Below are 19047 nucleotides of genomic sequence, written 5' to 3' on the forward strand. Positions count from 1 at the left end.
ACTGACCATTCACAGTTAATAATAATAGGCCGCATTTTAAGAGTGTTCATCGGACCTGTTCTACTAATACAGGTGTATCAGCTTTTCCTGAAGTTAGTCAGCGTTCTTTCCTGTAAGACCATGCTCTTTGAAGGTCTCTACATAACAGCAAGCGTCTCATGCCAGCGAATGTGTCGCTTAAGCACGTACATGGCAATCATGTCCGTATTTGTCTTCGAGCAGGCACACGACGCCCTGATTCGATGAATGTTGCAGTTCCTTTTGCCTCGTCCATCAGTCCTGCGCTCTCTCTGTCTTTCTTTTTTTTTTGGCTTGGCGTGGAAAGACTCGTTTATCCCCGCCCTTTTGACACGACTCTCTCCACGCGAATCCTCCTTGCCTGCTTTCACCAGGGGCCAACTCTGGATTTCCTAGAAGAGGTTGTCTCGGAGCTTTCGCAGGTAAAGGAATGCGACGACAAGCGTCCGTACAGATCGCTCATCGGCGCGCTGTGTGTTCGCGAGACACTCTGCTGAGCTCCTTAGCGCAGTCGCTAAATGGGGCGTCAAGCGAACGACTAAAAATGATTTACAGACAGAGGTCGTCGCAGCTCACTTAGGTCCCTGTTCGATTGCATCGCGGCTTATATTGATTTACTTTCTTTAAGTTCTGCGTAATTTAGCAATAATGCAGGTTCGCATCTTACTTATACTCCGACGTCGTTGGTGTAGTGCGAGACTCCATGGTGCAGAAATAACGGGATGCAGGAAGAAGACAAATATCAGTGCATTCCTGCACGTGTGTCAGCTTTCTCTCGTTCCGAGGTTGCCGTCATAAATGCTTACTAGTCACCACCGTCTTATAATTTAATGTGCACAATCGCTTAAGACTTTGACGTCACGGGCGCCATCTTGGATCCCTATTCCAATGTTTTACAGCATCTCTTAAGAAGAACCCAATGTACGCGCATCAGACAAAGTCGCAGCATTTCAGCGGGTTGAAGGCTGCACCGGCGTAGCTCATTATTAATAGGCGATTGTGACTCATCTAATAGCTCTCGAGTCAGCACACTCTGACATTGAACGGACTGATGTCACCTATTAGCGAACGCGTCGTTTCATGAGGGACGGAGTTTGAAGTAACCGTTGCTCTCCGGTGTTGTGGCCAGTCACCGAGACTTACTATGAGCATGGCTTCAAGCCTGCGAAGCACCTGACATCTGCGTTGTGGTGTCTCCGGCACCCTCGCGTGTGCCTCTCAATTTGTGTGAATGCCAAGAGGTCTGTCATCTCACCATTACCCTTGAAGTGGCTGTCTCTTTTTCCTATAAAGGATTCCTGTTTGTAGCGCGTATATATCTACACAGACGGTTCTAGTAGTTTCAACTGTTCAATCGGAACTTGATTGTCCCATTGGGCAGTATCTTTACACAGCTATAGTTTTCGCATGTTATGACATCGACAGCAGCAGCACTTCCCGCTCTCCAAGGTGCCCTCTATTATGTGATTCAACAACAGCCTAATCGATGGACAATGTTTTGAAATTCTATGGCCACCTTACAATCGCTGCAGTTAGCTTTGCGTCATGGCTCTCATGAACAGGTGGCATATCAAATTAGACATACTCGCCACCAAACATTCGAGAGCATCTACGACATTATATTTCAGCGGCTACGAACCACTGCTGAATTGTCGGTAGCGACAGGTCGAATGAAACAACGCGCTCGGCTTACCAGCAAGATCAGCGCGTACCAATACCATTGTCGAGAACGGATGCAGCGCGGCATCTTTACTGACTTGCACGTAGCATTACACTTCGACATTGCAATTCGCCCGATTTTAAGAGCTCGTGATTATTATTCACTGAACTCTCACCTGCTACTTCGCCTGCCACCCGGGATCTCCCGTCGTAAAACTACTGCAGTGTGCCGCCTGTGGTTGGGCCCGTCGCATTCACGAAAGCTTATTCATTTGTCATCGGAATGAAAAAAAAAGAAACAGTACCGCAACTCCTCCGGACGTGATGAGACTATAGAACACATTTTGTGCCACTGTCTAACCTACGCCTCTCGACGACATGTTCTTTACTTTTGTCTCAGCCACTTACACTACAGACTGTCGTTCTAGGAAGCAAAATCCTACGACGATGGCTACAGACATCTATAATATGCACAATGCTAACAAAGCGCTAATGCGCTTTTTGCATACAACCGGACTAGACGAGCGCGCAGCGATTTTACTTTTATTTACTTCCTATCTTTCTTTCCGCCTTCTCTCTCCAGCACGCGTAGGGTACCCAAGCGGGCGAGGCTTTGGTTCCCCTCCCTGCCTTTCCATATATATATATATATATATATATATATATATATATATATATAGCGGTCGTTACCTATATAGCTGCAGCTCATGAGGCAATTCAAATTCTTCAACGCACCTCGCATCCTTTCTGCTTCCCCGAGGCTGCAATGCTTCCGAAGGTAGTGCGAATAAGCCATACGGCTGTCATTTGATAGCAATATCAATTAAATACAAATATGGAAAGCACTATGAGTTCACCTGTTTGAAGTCTGCGGACAAAGCGTTTGTACGCCAATAGTTTTCCGCATTTATACCGCATGTATGTCCACGTGAGGCACCAAAGCTTCTTCAAGGTTGAGAAAACGTTCGAGGAAGCATGAGCTTTTGGTAATTCCATTTTTTCTTAGGAAACAAGAAACAGTCAGCCACCAACACCGTGAAGTGCTCACAGAACTCATTATATTTCTTCTTTTATATACAGGCTTCGTAGACACAGTGACCCGGACATGAAATCTGGAGAATAAAATTATGCACAAAAGACAGGCATGCTCAGTGCGCGCTGATGTAGGTAGTCTTTCCTCATTTATTCATAGGTATATCTGTGCGCATACGACGCCGATAACGCCTTAAGTAGGTCTATAATCTACACAACTTATAAATAACCTTAACACACCGGTCCACAGGGTTCAAGCTCGTAATGCGCACGCCGACTAATTGGCTTCGCAGGGCAGCCGAAAGTGTTTATTCACGATGGCGTGTGCAGCTACAAGCGATTACAGGAATAAATTAACGTGGGAAGATGGAATAAAACACGGGGCTTCATTTTGTCCACATACCATCCAGTCTGGTTTCATGTACACACACACACACACACACACACACACACACACACACACACACACACACACACACACACACACACACACACACACACACATGGGCGATGAAAGGACACAACCACCTGTACATTGCGCCTCATAAACGTGAGCATTCACAAACCTGCCTCGCTCGCATCGTTCGTAAAATTGAAGGAATTCATCAGACTTGTGTCAAGCCATACAAGCAAATACAATGCTTAAACCCGTCTGCGTAAAAGCTTAATAGACAACATTTTGCAATGTCGAACTTATCGTATGGTGCCATAATATGTCACCAACGTGGCCAACTTTCATTGAAGAAGAAAAGAAAACTTGCATGAACTTTCCTTTAAAATGACACTGTACTCTCGGCTCCTAAATCAAGGCGTTTGATCTGTCGCGCCTACGCCGTCAGATGATGTTCCGACTCAACCGTTATTCACAGGAAGATCTGCGTCTCGTAGTCGCGTCGCATGAGTACGATTGATGCGCTAAGAGTCACGAAGAAATTGGAAGATGAGTCACGAATCAGGGCAGTCGAGTAAAGTATACTTGCAGGCTTAAGAACGCTTCAATGTACAATGGCCGAGAGGTTTCGCAAAGGTTAGGTTAACCATGTTGACCGGTATACCGCAGCCCGAAAAGTATAAGGTGCCATGCACACTCATAAAATGGTACACATACACACACACACACACACACGCACACAAACACAAGAAAAAAATGCGGACACACAAAGTTTGTTCGCGGCGTCCTTCTCCGCAGGGATCGCAGAATGTTCACTGAATGAAGCGCCCGGTCACGTGATGCATAACTGTCGGCGCACTCTTCACTCGCTTGCACATGCGCAGTTCGTTCTCAACCACACTCCTTTCGAACGTCTGCCGTGTCTGCGTTACTGCGAGGCAGGGGCGTCGCTCAGGGAGGTATGTGACGAACAGGTCCGCATCAGAACCAGTAGAGGTCCTTGCCGGTCTCTTGAACTTGACTATCGAGCCCTGCGTTTGATTGCATAAGATGACATAGATGAGAAAAGAGATAATTAGTGGTGACAAAAGCAATGTCCGCTGTTACGCAGACACGGCTGAATAAGGCCCTTCTGAGAGCGTTTTCAGTGTATAAATGTTAATTCACTGCGCTTATTGAAGCACATGCATTTTTCCGCATCACACGTCTTGATGATCGGTAAGTATTTGCTATATAGCAATGCATGTTGAACATGCTTTGCGACACACTAAACATATCTTGTTTATGATTTCCAAATCGCTTGAGCGTTTGGAAAGACAGGTTGCTTTGCAATTTTGTATTTTACTTCACCGAACAGTGGAGTGGAGTGGAGCTACCCCTTTTAGTTTTAGTTTAATCGGTTCAGAGAATATGTGTGTGCGTTCGTATGTGTCTTGTCTCTCTCGCTCTTTCTCCCTCAGTGTGTGGCTCTCATTTTAATTTTCTTTCTTCTTTTCCCGTTTCTACACGGTCAGGTGCGTCGTGTTTTGTAGTTCAACACGTTTTATTGCTCATAAATGTTCCGCTTTCTCTGCAAGGTTTACCAGGGCGGTTGAGGGAGGCATTCGCCATTGAAATCTGCAGCGTGTCTCTTGTCGTAAGTCGCTTACAAAGATATCTACCCAAGGTTGGTTGTGCCAAACTTTTTTTTTACTACCACGTCACTTAAACTGTGCCAGCAACAACAGGACACTTTCGCTTCACGTATTGTGTCGTCATAAATCGATCCATATGGCAATCCTTGTAAGGCACAAGATGTCGACGTCATTTGCAACCCAGAGGCAAAGCCCCAAGCCCACATGGAATAGGATCGCCATTCTAAGTGAGTCGACATGGCCATGCTGAGAAGATGCCACTGTAATTAGAGCAGTGAAACTGGGATGCCATAGCGGTACAGGGAGAGTAGCTGATCCAGATGCAGTCGAAATGATCATTTGTTTTCCCTTCTTGCATATATGTGCATTTAGCTTGAATCATCAGTTCGGTGATCTTAGTCGTGGGACCTTTAACACGGATAGCCAGCCACTAAAATTCCCAGTACCCTTGCCTCCGAGAGGAACAATGCGGGAGATTCTTTGCGCAGAATACACGGAGAACTGCAGAGTGCAGCACTCTGTCGCTGATTAAACGTTTGAGCTGCGAGAACTACATTCTAAAAATATTTGTAATACTTGCTTGAAACGTAAATGAAAGACTGTCAGTATTTTTTCAGGAATTTCGTTCACTGGGATAATAAAATGTCTTCGATCTAGCGAAGTGATATAGAGGGTAATAAGCCCTGTGTTCTGGCAAGCAACATTTTCACGAGTACAAGCAAAAAATAAGTACGAGATGAAATTAGTTGTGTTTACAATACTGATAATTACATACTTTTTGATACAGCATTTCACAAATGCTTCAGAACATGAACGATTTTAGCTGGGACACGTGACCTAAGTATTTCTCAATTTTAGTTTAGTAAAAACCCAGCAACATTATTCACAACCTTTCCCAATCTTTCTTACCAAGAAACCCGAAACTTATAAAACAGTAGTTGCGTGTTTGAAAGTGTGCGCTTCAGAACGTCTTGAATAATTACTTATACAGGCGTTCCAGTGCCCTATGCGTGTACCTTGTACACCAACCTGAGCAAGACACTAGTTCACAACTTTGAATGACACCGCATACTCCGATTTCATATTGGTCACTATGTTGCTAGTTTACAGATACTCATCTGCCATTAAACAAGTTTTCGTACGACTTTTCGCTTTGCCAGTAGACTGTGCGCATTCGTTAACTTGGAATTCGTCCTATTAAATAGTCGCCACAGACCTTTGGGAGGAATTTCATTCACGGCATTGCATCATAAGCGCTCATTCGACGCGTCTCCAGTTGTGAACTTAAGGGATATGTCAAGTACAAAGAGAGAAAGACAGAAGCTCCCATTACTTTCACATTAATAGGCACCTTGCCACTCGTTCACAAGCACCCTAGAAACGCACTATTTACCATCCTCTAGGCAAGATGCTCCTGTCTTTCATGGAATAGCGAATTGACTGCGTCTTTTTCTAGAGCTCCTAAATTAATGCGCAGCGAGAAAGTACAGCTGAAACTATGGTCTACAGTGCTGCGCTACGAAGTCACCACGAAGCGCTCATTCAAAATAACGTCAGCTACACACAGTGTTAGTTGCTTTTGACGCTTTATTGAGTTTAACGGGTGCGTCTGCAGCCACCCCGTCTGGATACAAAACACTCCGACAAAACAGAAGCGACACCAACTCCACGAAAACACGAGCACGGGGGAAACCCCCGCTCGTTTGTAACTATACGTGTGATTCCGCGGAGAGAAACAAGTCCGGGAGACAGTCGGCAAATTGGAAATGGAAGAGATCGCGTCTCGGCAAAAAAAGAAAAGAAAGAAAAAACGTCCCGGTCGCCTTTTCCCAGACCTGCGACCGGAAAGTTACGCCGTGAGTCACGCTTTTCCTGGGTCTGGCGGGTCTCCCTGAACAGCTCTCTCGCGCTTCGCGAGCTGCGTTACCTCAACGCTCGGCTTTCGCTTTCCACACCCTCGCATAACGCCGACTCCCGTTTTCCCCCACTATTCCCCTTTTCCCCTCCCACGCCGCCTCTCTCCCGAGAACCCCTACCCACCCGCTCCAGACCTGGAGAGCCCGCTCGCTTTCCGGCCAATCAGGAACGAGGAATGCGGCAATTCCTCCTGGCCGGCAAAACATTATTTACTTCCGCCAATGACCGCGCGGCGCCATCATTCGAGCGCCGAACTATACCGCTGAACGCCGCTCACCCTCCGCCTCGCGGCTCCACTGTGCGTGCGTTGCAACGAGGCTCCCTCTGGGCGCGGGAAGCGGCGGGATGAAACGCCGGCAGGATGCGTTGCGAGCGTTTGGACCAAGGCGGCGGTGGTGGCGCCGCCAGGCGGATGCGAGGCGAACTCGTTTTAATTGAGGCCGGTGTGCACCGCAGGCCCTCGCGCTTCTCTGGCGCGATCGTGATTCCGCGGCTCGCAAAATAGACGGGGACGAGCGTGCGAAGAGCGCTAGGCAGGGTGGACTAACGGTTTCGCTAGCCTTGTTTCATAGCCATCACTCGGTGAATTAGGGAGCCCGGGTTTCGCAAGGCGCCCTGCGATCTGCACGGCTTTGCAACTGTAATGAAAGGCTGCGAATGAGGCAGTGATGCTGGATGGTTATTCTAGTGCTGCCGCTGCAGAACTACTTTATTACTGAGCGCGCAAAAAAAATTGAATGACCTTCGGGATACAGGTGTACGTCACACTGTTCCCTGTATGCAAGAGTGATGCTGGATAACGCCGAACTCATTTACCTGTAATATGTGGGGGGAGGAGTTACCTTCTAATGCTTGCTTGCAAGTTAACTTCGTTTATCGTTAAGGAATAGAACACCAATTTGTTCGCAGGACAAAATGTTTGCAATGCTTTCTTCTTGCCGAGTATGATGAGCCTGGCTATTTTACGGTAATTTCCGCCTGGATGTTTGAAATGTTCAAAAGCTGACATTTTATTTTGTTTGCCTTTTGTTATCTACAAATTAAGATATTAGTCGGGAATGAAGAGTAAATGATTGATTATAATAGTAATCCGGCCGTGACTTAGTGCAATTAAAAAAATACTTCATCACAATAAAACATCGGCCACTTGAACCACTCCTCAAGTCACTGCGTTGGTACGCTGTGTTTTGATGAGAATCCATACGTATGCTTAGAAAGGAAAGAAAAAGCAATCAAACAACACCCTAACTATAACAAAAAACTGAGATGACTAACAGCAAAGCTGATATTTTTGATGCAGGAAAAGCGAATTTGATGCATTTTCAGCACTTCTGGAGAAACATAATATTTTAAGAGCATAAAAGAGAACAGGACAGAGAAGATCCACTCTGGCCATTCAACTTGATTACAACAACTTTTATTGAAACCGACTATGGTACTGATAGATAATGCACAAGGTTTTAGGCGCCTGTATATTTTACACACTGTTTTCTGAAAACAAAAAATGGCTGCGCATTCCTTTGATGGCGGCCATTTGTGAAAGTACAGAGTATATCGCGTCACAAGTGTTACAAGTGTTGCGATTTCAGAGCTTCGCTCTAAACAAAAAAAAAAAACGTTTAACAAATAATTTCGATATACCAAAGTTCTACCTCAATGTAATCATATCTACTACATAGTATTATTAAGTGATATAACATCAGCCATAAAATATGTTCAGCATGTATATAATGAAAAACTCTAAACTTGAATTTCCTGCAAAGCTATGCAATTCACGGTATGCTAGCAGATTAAATAATCCAAATATAACATCTACCATTGTGTTGACAGTTAATTCCAAACAATTAGACGAAATCGCATCATGCAGCAAAAATGTTTGGGAAGTCATACATTAGTCCACGGTGAGACGCGGTTAGAGCACAGAACATTTGTTTTCTCAAAACTGAATGTTTACCGAGCGACGAAAGCGTGAAAACTGCTAGATTCCACAAATGGCACTTCGATACAAACAACATTCAAAACTCCTCAGTCGTTTCAAGATGCTATTACAGAGAGCGACGAATAGCTTAGTTCGCTAATCTACAAAGTTGGTAACGGACAAACGTGTAACTTTGATGTTCAGTCTTTATGTCTACGAACTACGACGCAGATCAAATTATGACTACTAGCTTACGTATTCACATGGCTTCACTTCCATACTCACGGAGGTTAAGGCTTCATGTTAAAGCTAATTTACTTCAGTTAGAAGGCCTACTCGAACTTCGACGTTCCAATGTATGCCACACTTTCAATGCCGGATAACCGACTTTTTCTAGCTGAACACGTTACTACATTTATACTTCATAGACTACTGGTTCAGTATATATATTCCGCTTCAGATTAGAATATGACCGCCTAGTATTCTCAGATTAGAATATGACCACCTAGTATTTCTTCCTTGCAAAAAAAAAAGGTTTCTGTCACTTGAACCTGATCATTGCAAGTTTTCGCTGTCTTAAGGACATTATGTAAGGTCATCTCTCAAAAGCAGTCCTTTGGCGACAGTCAAGTCCAAGCTCAGTCAAGTGTCCGGAAGCAGACACTTGACTGAGCTTGATGGCCGGGGGAAATGGGTGTGCAAGCAGGAAGTTGGTCTCCACTGAAGGGCCTGGTGGGATATCTACAGTGCCAGTCATGCGGAAAATGTGGCATTTGGCGGAGATCAAAAATACCTAATTAATGTCACCTTTAGTTTTAACGTCCTTTGATTTTAATAAAACCACTGTTTTTTTTTCTCTCCTTTTTTTACAGCACGGTGTTGGTTTGCGCACGTGCACGCATTACCCGCTTTCCTCTATCTCTCTCTCCGTTCTTTTAGTTCCTCTTTTCCCTTCCAGAAAGTAGGGTTAGCCAACCAGACACTTTTCTGGTTATTGTTTTCTGGTTAACACGCCTGCCTTCTTTCTTCCTTTTTTGTCTTTTCCTCATCGCGGTGAATTCACTACAAAAACCATCTAGGCCGACATTTAACGTCAACTTAAGCCTGTACAACAATGGATAAAACTCTAGATACAAAATCCTGGGTGAATGGTTTACCAGCTTTCCAACTATTCTACGTGATTTCTGCATAATTATTGGGAAAAAACTTTGTTAATTCTTCAGTGATTCCGCATTTCTTAGACAGAATATTATACAGTGTTATGAAATTGAGAATACTAGGGGTATGAAAGTTTTCAAACAGCAGATTGCTTCCTACAGCACAAGATGTCCTAAAATTATACGGTGGCCAGCCGTTACAATAATGAAACGATGATGAACCGATCTTTAAGACTACGTTCGAGGATTTCCAACTTGGCTTTATGCAAGAGTTGGCTCCCAAGTGAACTAGACTGGCAAAAGCCGCACGATATGAAAGCGATATTTGACGCGTAAATAACGAGAACAAACTCAAGCGTTCTTTTTTTTTTCAATTCCAGCTCAAGTAAAATCACGTGACCTTTGGCGTGCCTTATTCGCAGTGTTCCATGCGGTATGCCAGGTTTTCCTTTCGCGTTGTCACATTCGTGTGGCGTCATTAGTTCAATATATTCAGCGCAGCATTTTATAGGTATCCGTCAAAAAAGCCCCCCTGCAGCCCCGAGCCACATATGACATCACATTATTCAGCCTTTTATACGGTATCTACATTTGCAACCAAGATGAATGAAAATTTCTATTTTTACATATGGTGGTTCATTGATGTATACATATTAGTGTCGATAGTTTTCATGAAATGGAGCGTGACCTACTCGAGACCGCACAATGTTTTCGTGCTGTTGGATGATCGCTTTAGAGGAGAAATATTTGTCCCTCCAGAGGTACGCTATAGGCGAAACGAAATGTTCGTCGTTTCGCTGTGACTATCATGACAACATTCGCTATACTTCTTACCATAGCATAGCTTAGCATTCGAAGTCATTACCATCGTTCTATCGAGAAACATACGTCCAATAAATGTATGCATATAATATGTTCGGAATGGAGAGAAGCACGGAATTCCGCCTGGTTGGGACGGAGCACGAAGAAAAGAAGACAGAACACGACCACAAAATAGTTTTATTTGTTAACAAGGCTCCCGTGCGGGAGACAGAACGTTAACATGACTACACATTTTGTGGTCGGTGTTTTGTATTCATTTCTTTATGTGCACACTTTGTCTTTGCCATAGCTTAGTAGTGGAGCGAAAGCTTTGAAAAAGAACCAGCCACCAGAGGACAAGGAGTTAGAGTAGGGGGATGCGAAACATCACACCGCAACCAAACCCACCACCACCGTTACAGCAAGCAAACGAAGCCCGGGTTAATGCAGGCCCGCGCCGGAGAGTTGGTTAAACTAAAGGCACCAGCGTGCGCAGAAATGAGTATTTTTGTATTTAGTTTCGGGGATGCCAAGCGAGGAGCAAAGAGATTCCAGGGAAGTCCAGCAGAAGCGGTGAAAAAAAAAAACGTACTCTTGTTTTGTCGTCTTGACGTCACCCGCTGTAGACCCACCGGTGGTGGTTGGTTCGGTTTTTTTTTTTTTTTTTCGTTTTCGTTTTTTCACCGGTACGCGTGCATCGCCTGGAACTTGTACAACTCCAGCATGTAGCCGCCGCTGTTGGGATCTGGAGACAGTGGTGCAGAGTACGATGCAGACAACCGCCAGTTCACCATTTCTGGTAAGTAAATAACTTTACTGTATCGTAAGCAAGTTCGGAGCTATAGTCTTGGCACTGTGCACCGCAGACACCGTTCTTTTGCGGCCTTGTGTGTTTAAGGCGCATTGTACGTTCGTTTAAGGTCAAACTCAATTGGCTAGCAGATTTAGAGATAGTTTTCCGTGGACGAATGGCAAATTGATTAAATCACCGCTTTTTAGGCTCATGAATTTAGGCATAGGAAGTTACTTACAGTTTGCGTGTTCGCTTCAAAATGTCTCACTACGCTGCTCTTGTACTGTACACATGGCAACAGGCATCAGTGTAACACCCCGTGAGCAAGAACTTAATTCTTAAACAACCGCGACTGGTCACGTGTGCGTAGAACACTTAAATGAACATGTTAAACGACAAGAGTGCGAATGTCGGAGAATTGTAAACAATGCATGTACAATTTGGCGCAACCAAAGAAGGTACACGTAATTATTACTCATAGAAAGAGCTCCCTCAAAACGATAATGTTGCCTGACTCCTCCAAAGATAAGGCCACTTTTTAAATTACATATTTTATGCGAATTCAAACCATTTTCAGATGCAGTCAACGACCCTTGCTGATATAGGCGCCGGCAGAGTGCACTGCACCCATTACTATAGGTGAGTTGCGTCAGCGGATGCTGCTACTATGATGAAGCTGCCTGCTGACGCAGGTATCCTTTGATAAAACATGGCGGTGATCAGGTGACCCACTGATGCAAAGTACGATCTGTAGTTTCGGTTTCTTTGCGACCCCTCAGAGCACCCGCAGATATGTTGACCTTAATCTTTATTAGTCATGGAGCCTTTTCTAACTAAAGCATAAGCACGTGGAGCCAATAATTCTTAGATGAATTTTCCAACATATTTTGCGGTGGTAAACGCGCAAACAGCAATAGCTGTACGAGCGTACTGCGATGCTAAAGGGTGGCTGAGCTAAATTGCCACGCCACTAGTGCGGCCATGAGCAAACATTTGCGCGAAATGCTGTGGCCTATCAGATGAAAGTATCGATATGCTTATTTGTTTGTTATTATGTTTTGCCACCATAAAATGAAGATCCGTTGCAAGCAAGTGTTCATGAAAGAAAGCCTGGCGATTCTGCTTATTCGAGCCGCCAACGCTGCCATTAAGCCAGACATGCTTGACTTCCGTCTTTGTGTCCTCTCAATAATAACGCATACAAATACCTCTAAAAGTCAGATGCGTAACACAATAATAACTTCATTATGCAGGCACGTTCTACCGTTCGCCTTGGGAAGCGAAGAAAGATTTTATAAACATGCCAAATAAGTGCATTCATCGTAACTGTTAATGCAGAAATGCCACTCATAAATACAATCAAACATAAACATTAGAACTGAAATTCATACCATATCGTGAAAATTCTTCGATAAACTAATACATTCCTTGAGCCTTGACTTAGCTACACTAGTGTGACGAAAAAGTGATAATAAATCGAATTGATAATAAATAATACGAAGTTATGCAGGGCGTTTGCCAGGAACGTTCTGACCAGTTACGGATGCTAATTGTCATCTCTATAGGTGCCAATGGAAGAACAGCGTACAAAAGCTTCCTTTGACATACGGATAGCCAATTTCTACAAAAATTATAATTTTATGCTTCTAACATTCGTTCACTTAGCTGTCCTTATCACAATATGCCTGTGAATGATCAGAAACAATAGACTCGATGTGCTTCTAGCTTGCTGTAACAAAAAGCGGTAATATATTTCAATCACCGCTCTGTCAATATCACTACTTTTACTTCCGTCATTTCTTTATAATTCTTCTGCCATTCTTACGAAGTTTGATGCCTCTAGTTGGCAGGTTTCTCTGTAATAGGTTTGATTTAAGACGCGTGGACGTCCAGATTTGTGTATCCTTGAATTCTGAAATGGCTATTGTTTTATTTACGATCTACATCAGCCCAAGGACCAAGCAGGTAGGCGTACAAAAAATACAAAAGAAGATAGTGTATAGGGGGGGAAAAAAAGAACACAGTTCATGCACGGAGAGAAGGTTTTGCCCACCGGTCATGGCGGCCGCAGCGGCAGCGGCTCCCATGGACCCGTAGTGGTGGTGCGCGGCCGCCTGGTACCCGGACGCGTCGACCACGTGGTGCCCGGTCAGCTGGTCGTGGTGGTAGCGGGCGGCGGGGGAAGCCCACGCGTCTCCCTTGTCGAGCGCGGTGCACGTGGCTGGTGCGAGTCGCGAAGAGCGCGGCTGCAGCAGCAGAGAGCCGTACTGCTGGGCGCCGAAGCGGTGCGCCGCGCCACCCGCGGAGTACGCCAGCTCGTGCATCGCTGAAGACCTGCGAGGAAAAGCAGTGGCGCTGCATGCAGGCAGGGCGTTGATGATCGATCATTTCTCGTGAGAGCTGGTTCGAAACAGGGTGGGGACCAATAGTCATCCAGCCTGCTTGAGGTAACCAGGTTTTATTATGTCTACCACAATTTAGAACCTATTCCTTAGCTTGTAAAGCTACCTATGCCTCTAACAACTCCGGCACCATCGCTTCCCTGTGTTTTTTTTTCTGTTTTCGCTACTAATTTAAACTTGTCCTACTTATGTGTAGTAAATTTCATTACCCTATCCCACACGGAAAAACAAAAGTTGTGCACTATACCATTGAGCAAATGAGTATATGTCACATTAGGAAAACCGTACTTTAATATTATAAAATTAGGTTACATTTTTCTGAATATGCTCGACGCCCCATATTACAGGATAGGAGGGGCCACTTGCAATTTTGTGTCTTCCTTTTTTTTTGATGAAGCAGCAACACTTGAAAACTGAGTTTGGTTTTTGGTTGTTACTGTGATCCAAAAGTTTAAAGATTTATTTTACTATACAGAAGCAATTTAAAATTCCTGTCTGGTTCCTCACACATTTTCAGCCATAAAACAATCTTACATGCAGTTTTTGTTCTTGCTCTTTCGAATCGACTTTCGAAAAAGTGCGAATTGTCTAAAAAGTACAAACTTAACAAAACCGATTAAAAATTTTAATACATGCCTAAAACACGTGCCACTGACGCGTAATAAGAAGTTCATTATCTTCTCTTCTACCGCGCAGCTCATAGTCAAACTTGATGAGGAAGTTCCTTACACTCTATAATTCTAAAACAAACAAAATTAGTTGAAGCTTTAAGCGCACAACAAGACGAGGACAAGAAGCTAGAAGACATGAAACACACGAACGCTGTGGGTCTCGCGCGTTTCATGTTATACTTCTCGTCCTCGTCTTGTTGTGCGCTACAAGCTTAAACATGTCATACCAACAACCCGAACAGCCACGCTAGCGAACAAAATTAGAAAATAAGTACTTCTGGAAAAAGATTGTCATTTTAGCCCCACATCCCCCCTAACGTTGCCAAGCTGTAAACCAGAACGATTGTGAATGGTGGATTTTTTTCTATGATTCTGGCGGGGTAAATATCTTGGCAGTCCATTGCGACAGGCACAGTCATATCTGGATTTCTTTATTCTGCTGCAGACACATGCCCAAGCCGCAGCAGACGCAGCGGACCGAGACCAAGTGTGTAGACGCGTTTCCAGTGGGCAATACTGACCGTCGCCACATTGCCAGGCTTGCGCAAGCCACTGCATGAAATCGCTAAGGAAACGGGTTATGTACACATGTGCTGATGTGCATCACTGGGGAGATTTTTTTTTTGGTGTCTTGAGAGTTAGAAGAACTGCGGCGTCATTCACAAAATACGGGCAGATGGTTTCCTAGTTGTCGTCAGCAGGAAGAAGTAAAGTGTTGAGAAGTCATGTGGTCATGTAAATATGGTGACCACAGACTATCACAACAACAGACCGATGTTAACAGAAGGGACACAGCTCAGAGCAGCGGAGAGTAAGATCATGTCGTGAGATTGCGAAATTTCCGTTTAAGACGGGCTCTACCGCGCATCTGAGGACCAGACTCTAAGAACAACATAGCACTGTCAAGAGCAGGGACATAGCTCACAGCAGCAGAGTGTTAGATAAAGTTACGAGATCGCGAAATTTGCGTATAGGATGGGCTTTACCACGTATCTAAGCATGGCCGACATACAGCTATAGCACTCTTGAAACGGAGAAACACATTCTGAAGCCTTAAATAACGCGAACAACTGAGGGCGCAAGGGGTGGCTTGTGACGCACTCTGATACCCCATGGGCGACTCTAGCCTGATTTCTGCTATCATGGTTTACGCAGACATGATATGCGCAGAAGCGCACTTTGTAATTTGGAATATTGTCTATACATGGGTCAACGCGCGGTATGAAGGTACCGTACCTGTACGGTCCAGCCTGGGGCGCCGTGAGAGCGTAGTGCCACGGGTCACTCTGCAAACTGGCGTGAAGGGCAGCGGCGTTGGCTGCCGACGCGGCGTGGTGATGCGCGTGGTGGTAAGGGTGCGCCTCGCTGCCCGCATACAGGTCCACGGGGCTCGACACCGCGGCGCCGGCGCTGCCGCCCGCCGCGGACATGCCGTGGCTGGGCGAGCCACCCGACTGGTGGCAGTCCCAGAACGAGGCCGGGAAGTTGCGCTGCGACATGGGTGGCGCGTCTGCAAGTATACACGGAAAGGAAGATAACAGAGTTAGGTAGTCGTGCTTATTAGGGGTAATGTTGAGCAACGTATTCTGCAAGTGTAGTCGCCTATAGGAGAGCAAGGACTTGGTGGAGCTTATGAAGCCAATACCAAACTGCGAAATCAGTGTGGGAAAGGAAAAAAATGCATTATGGTGCCGTGAACACAAGAAGACAAATGACACTTTGCGAAGAACAACTGCAATATTTGATGGAAGAAGCAGACGTGGGGCAGACTTGCGTAGCAGTTATAAAACGGAGATTAGTTAAGGGATATTGAAGGGGAACCTACGCTGCATTGAGCATACACTGATTAAGTGTATGATAGAAAAAATACGCTAATGTAAATATTACCGCTATTGGAAATCAGCCAAGGTTTGCTCATTTGTTGTTGTTTTGTTTATGGTTATGATGATCATGCCAATTTTAGAAAACTGCGTCCTAAAATACATTAGTTATACAGTCAAAGCCGGATATATGGAACCCACATATACCGCATTATTCTGTATATGGAACAGCTGTAAAATTCCCGTGTAATTTCCCGCACAATTTTTTATTTTTTCTATCGAATTTCTTATATATCGAACTTTTTTCTGTTTCCCTTCAGATGCGGTATATCCGGGTTCGACTGCAGTCAGAAAGTTATAACTAGGGCGGTAGAAACCAGGCAATGGCCACTCGTTCTTGAGGTTTCGCTCTTTTAGTGAGAATCGCTGCGACAGAAAGGATTTCAAGCAGGAAGACATGCGCGTCTCGTGTGATCGACTGAAACTTCCTGAGAAGAGCGGCTTTGTAAGGCACGATAGAAATAAAGCGTGTAGCTGAATATGCCTACTAAAACGCAAGTGTAAATTGTAGTTTGCATTGGTAGTACTGTCTAGGCAACTTCCTGTCTTAGAAAAGTCCGCTTACTTTTTTTTACATTTATTGTGAGCAGAAGCGGCGGCACTCCAGATTTTCGTTTAACTCACGTGGGAACATGATGCCATATCGCAGACCAAAAGGACAAAGCAAAACCGAAATTAACAGCAAGAGAAGCATGTGGTTCTAAACAGCAGCTCCTACCTGCTTCGAGAAGTGCAATAACTTTTTCTCAAGGTTGGCCCACAGCTTTGCCCGCGTTCGCTTCCTGCTCTTCTTTGAGCAGCTTGGCTTGGTCGCAAGATTGGCGAGCCACCCATCAGGCGACAAGTATACGCCCCGCTAACTTGCTTCTAGTGAGCTGCCTAGCCATCAGCGCTTAAGCACCGCAGGCTCGACACCACGGAAGCCCGCAAGGCTACAGTCTCCGCCGTCGGTGGTCCGGAGTGCGAGAAACAAGCGACGTAGTACGCGAGGAGCATTTTTTTTTCTTAGACAGCGCTCGTAAAGCCCTGGGTATGTGGAAGCAGGCCTGCGCTCATCTTCGCGGCGTGGTCGAGAAAGGCGTGCCATAAATCAGGAGCCCAAGAGCGCTTCGTGGAGGGGAAGGCTCACACTCCGGAAGGTGGGGAGAGAAGCTGCCTTGGCTTCAAGCCCAAATGTGCCGTTAGAAGCGAGGAGCCCGCGTCTCGGAACGGTGGACGCATGGAGACCACCGAAGTCTCTCAGCTGCAACCCTTCGCGAAGTTTGAAAGTTCTCGGAGGGCTCATTCCTTGGTGAAGAGTCAGTTTTACAGATCTAACCCACATAAGAGTATCGTTTTGTCATAAGCATAATCGACTGCAACGAAACGTCTATGCTTTCACCGTGTGTCTACTGATACTTCCTTCGAAGGCTGTGAACTGGATGATCAGCTTCAATTAGTCTATATGGACTGCTATGGAGGGAACCTATGAACCATGGTTTCATTAAGCTAGATCAGTTCGTCGGCCTTGCATCCATATTGTCTTGCGCTTGAATGTTCGTTCCTCTTACTTGTCGCTCGGCTATAGTTTCTTCATACTTCTTACGGTAGAAACAATGCGCAGTGCATGTGATGAAATGTCTGGACGGTTACGAGTGACGCTGTTCTCTGTCCGGTCGCTTCTTCACATGGTTTTGCGTATTTTTCGCCGTGAGAAGTTCGTTCCCAACAAGCCGTCAGAGAGATGCAGAAGGGTAAACCATTCCCTTTATAGTGACACTCCTATTATGACGCTCCGTGTGTCCGTGTAGTGCGTTGTTTCTGAGAAAAACGTCCTAATTGTGCTAGTGCCATAGGATTTAGTGGTTTAATGACTTGAAATTGGTTTTGTTTAGGTGGCGTAATATTCTCGCAATGTATACTCTAAGCTTATCAAGTATAGTGTCACACGACCCTTCGACATCGAGTAACGAAGAGTGCACAGGAAGGTTTTTATGTATGATTACTGTATGGGGACACCTTCTCGTCACAGTAATTAAAGGCTACACATATTCTCAGTTCATACTGACTGCGCTATACCGCCTCCAGATCGTTGTTATAGCACTTTGAAAAAAGAAACGAAGAGACAGAAAGAAAGCCTAATAAGTTCTTAAGGTTCATTTGTACACGCTGTACCATGAATCACTGCCAAGTGTGAGCTCGAGTTCCCAGCTCACAGCCAAATAAAAAATATTACAAAAGTGAAATCGTATTCGTTTCCGTTTACAGTTTTCATGCATATGCAGTCCTTCAAAGTTAAACTGCCAGTAATTTTAATGAAAATGCTATGCTAGCTACGCAAACTCTGCTTGCACAGGAGGCGCTTATGTGCTGTCGCAGACACAATTTTGGAGATCAATTCGAGTCACCAAACCCATTATTAACAAAACACTTCCTCATTAATTTTCTTCCTATAGCGATTGTGGCATATATGTGTTTATATTTGAAACTTTACGACAATCTTGTTTTAGGACAAATTCACTTTGTTTGATTCTACTCGACTTCGTCTATTTTGAGATATACATCGTCAAACTTGAAACTCCTTCAGTTAATCTTGCATTCAGGGGCATGACGTCATCTCTACATAACGTCAGGCCTCCATTCTGACGTAGCTTACTGCGTGTGGCATATCATTGGCAAGCTGGTCGAAGCTGATAATAGTTGCACTCTTGTTTGCGGCTGGCGGAAAACAAGCAATGGCTGATTTTTCTCTTTAGCACACGTTGCCGTTTCCACACGGCTTGATGTTGTGTCGA

At 44.9% G+C, this 19047-nt stretch overlaps 1 protein-coding gene across 4 annotated transcripts in view; it reads right to left on the minus strand.

Moving 5' to 3' along the window:
- Positions 1-2718: 2718 nt before the first annotated feature.
- LOC119461591 (transcription cofactor vestigial-like protein 2) overlaps positions 2719-19047 on the minus strand; it is a 71403-nt gene continuing 55074 nt past the window's right edge. For 2 of the 4 annotated variants that reach the window (XM_049673274.1, XM_049673277.1), the window contains exons 3-7: positions 15630-15903; positions 13374-13675; positions 11120-11272; positions 3183-4131; positions 2719-3120 (exon numbers count right to left, since the gene is read on the minus strand). In XM_049673274.1, coding sequence (XP_049529231.1) covers positions 11208-11272; positions 13374-13675; positions 15630-15903 — 641 coding nt within the window. In that variant the 3' untranslated portion in view covers positions 2719-3120; positions 3183-4131; positions 11120-11207. Of the gene's footprint in view, positions 3121-3176; positions 4132-11119; positions 11273-13373; positions 13676-15629; positions 15904-19047 lie in introns of all 4 variants that reach the window. The other 2 variants (XM_049673276.1, XM_049673275.1) reach the window with 2 other exon arrangements.

The sequence above is a fragment of the Dermacentor silvarum genome, chromosome 8, assembly GCF_013339745.2.
Source record: "Dermacentor silvarum isolate Dsil-2018 chromosome 8, BIME_Dsil_1.4, whole genome shotgun sequence".
Lineage (NCBI taxonomy): Eukaryota > Metazoa > Arthropoda > Arachnida > Ixodida > Ixodidae > Dermacentor > Dermacentor silvarum.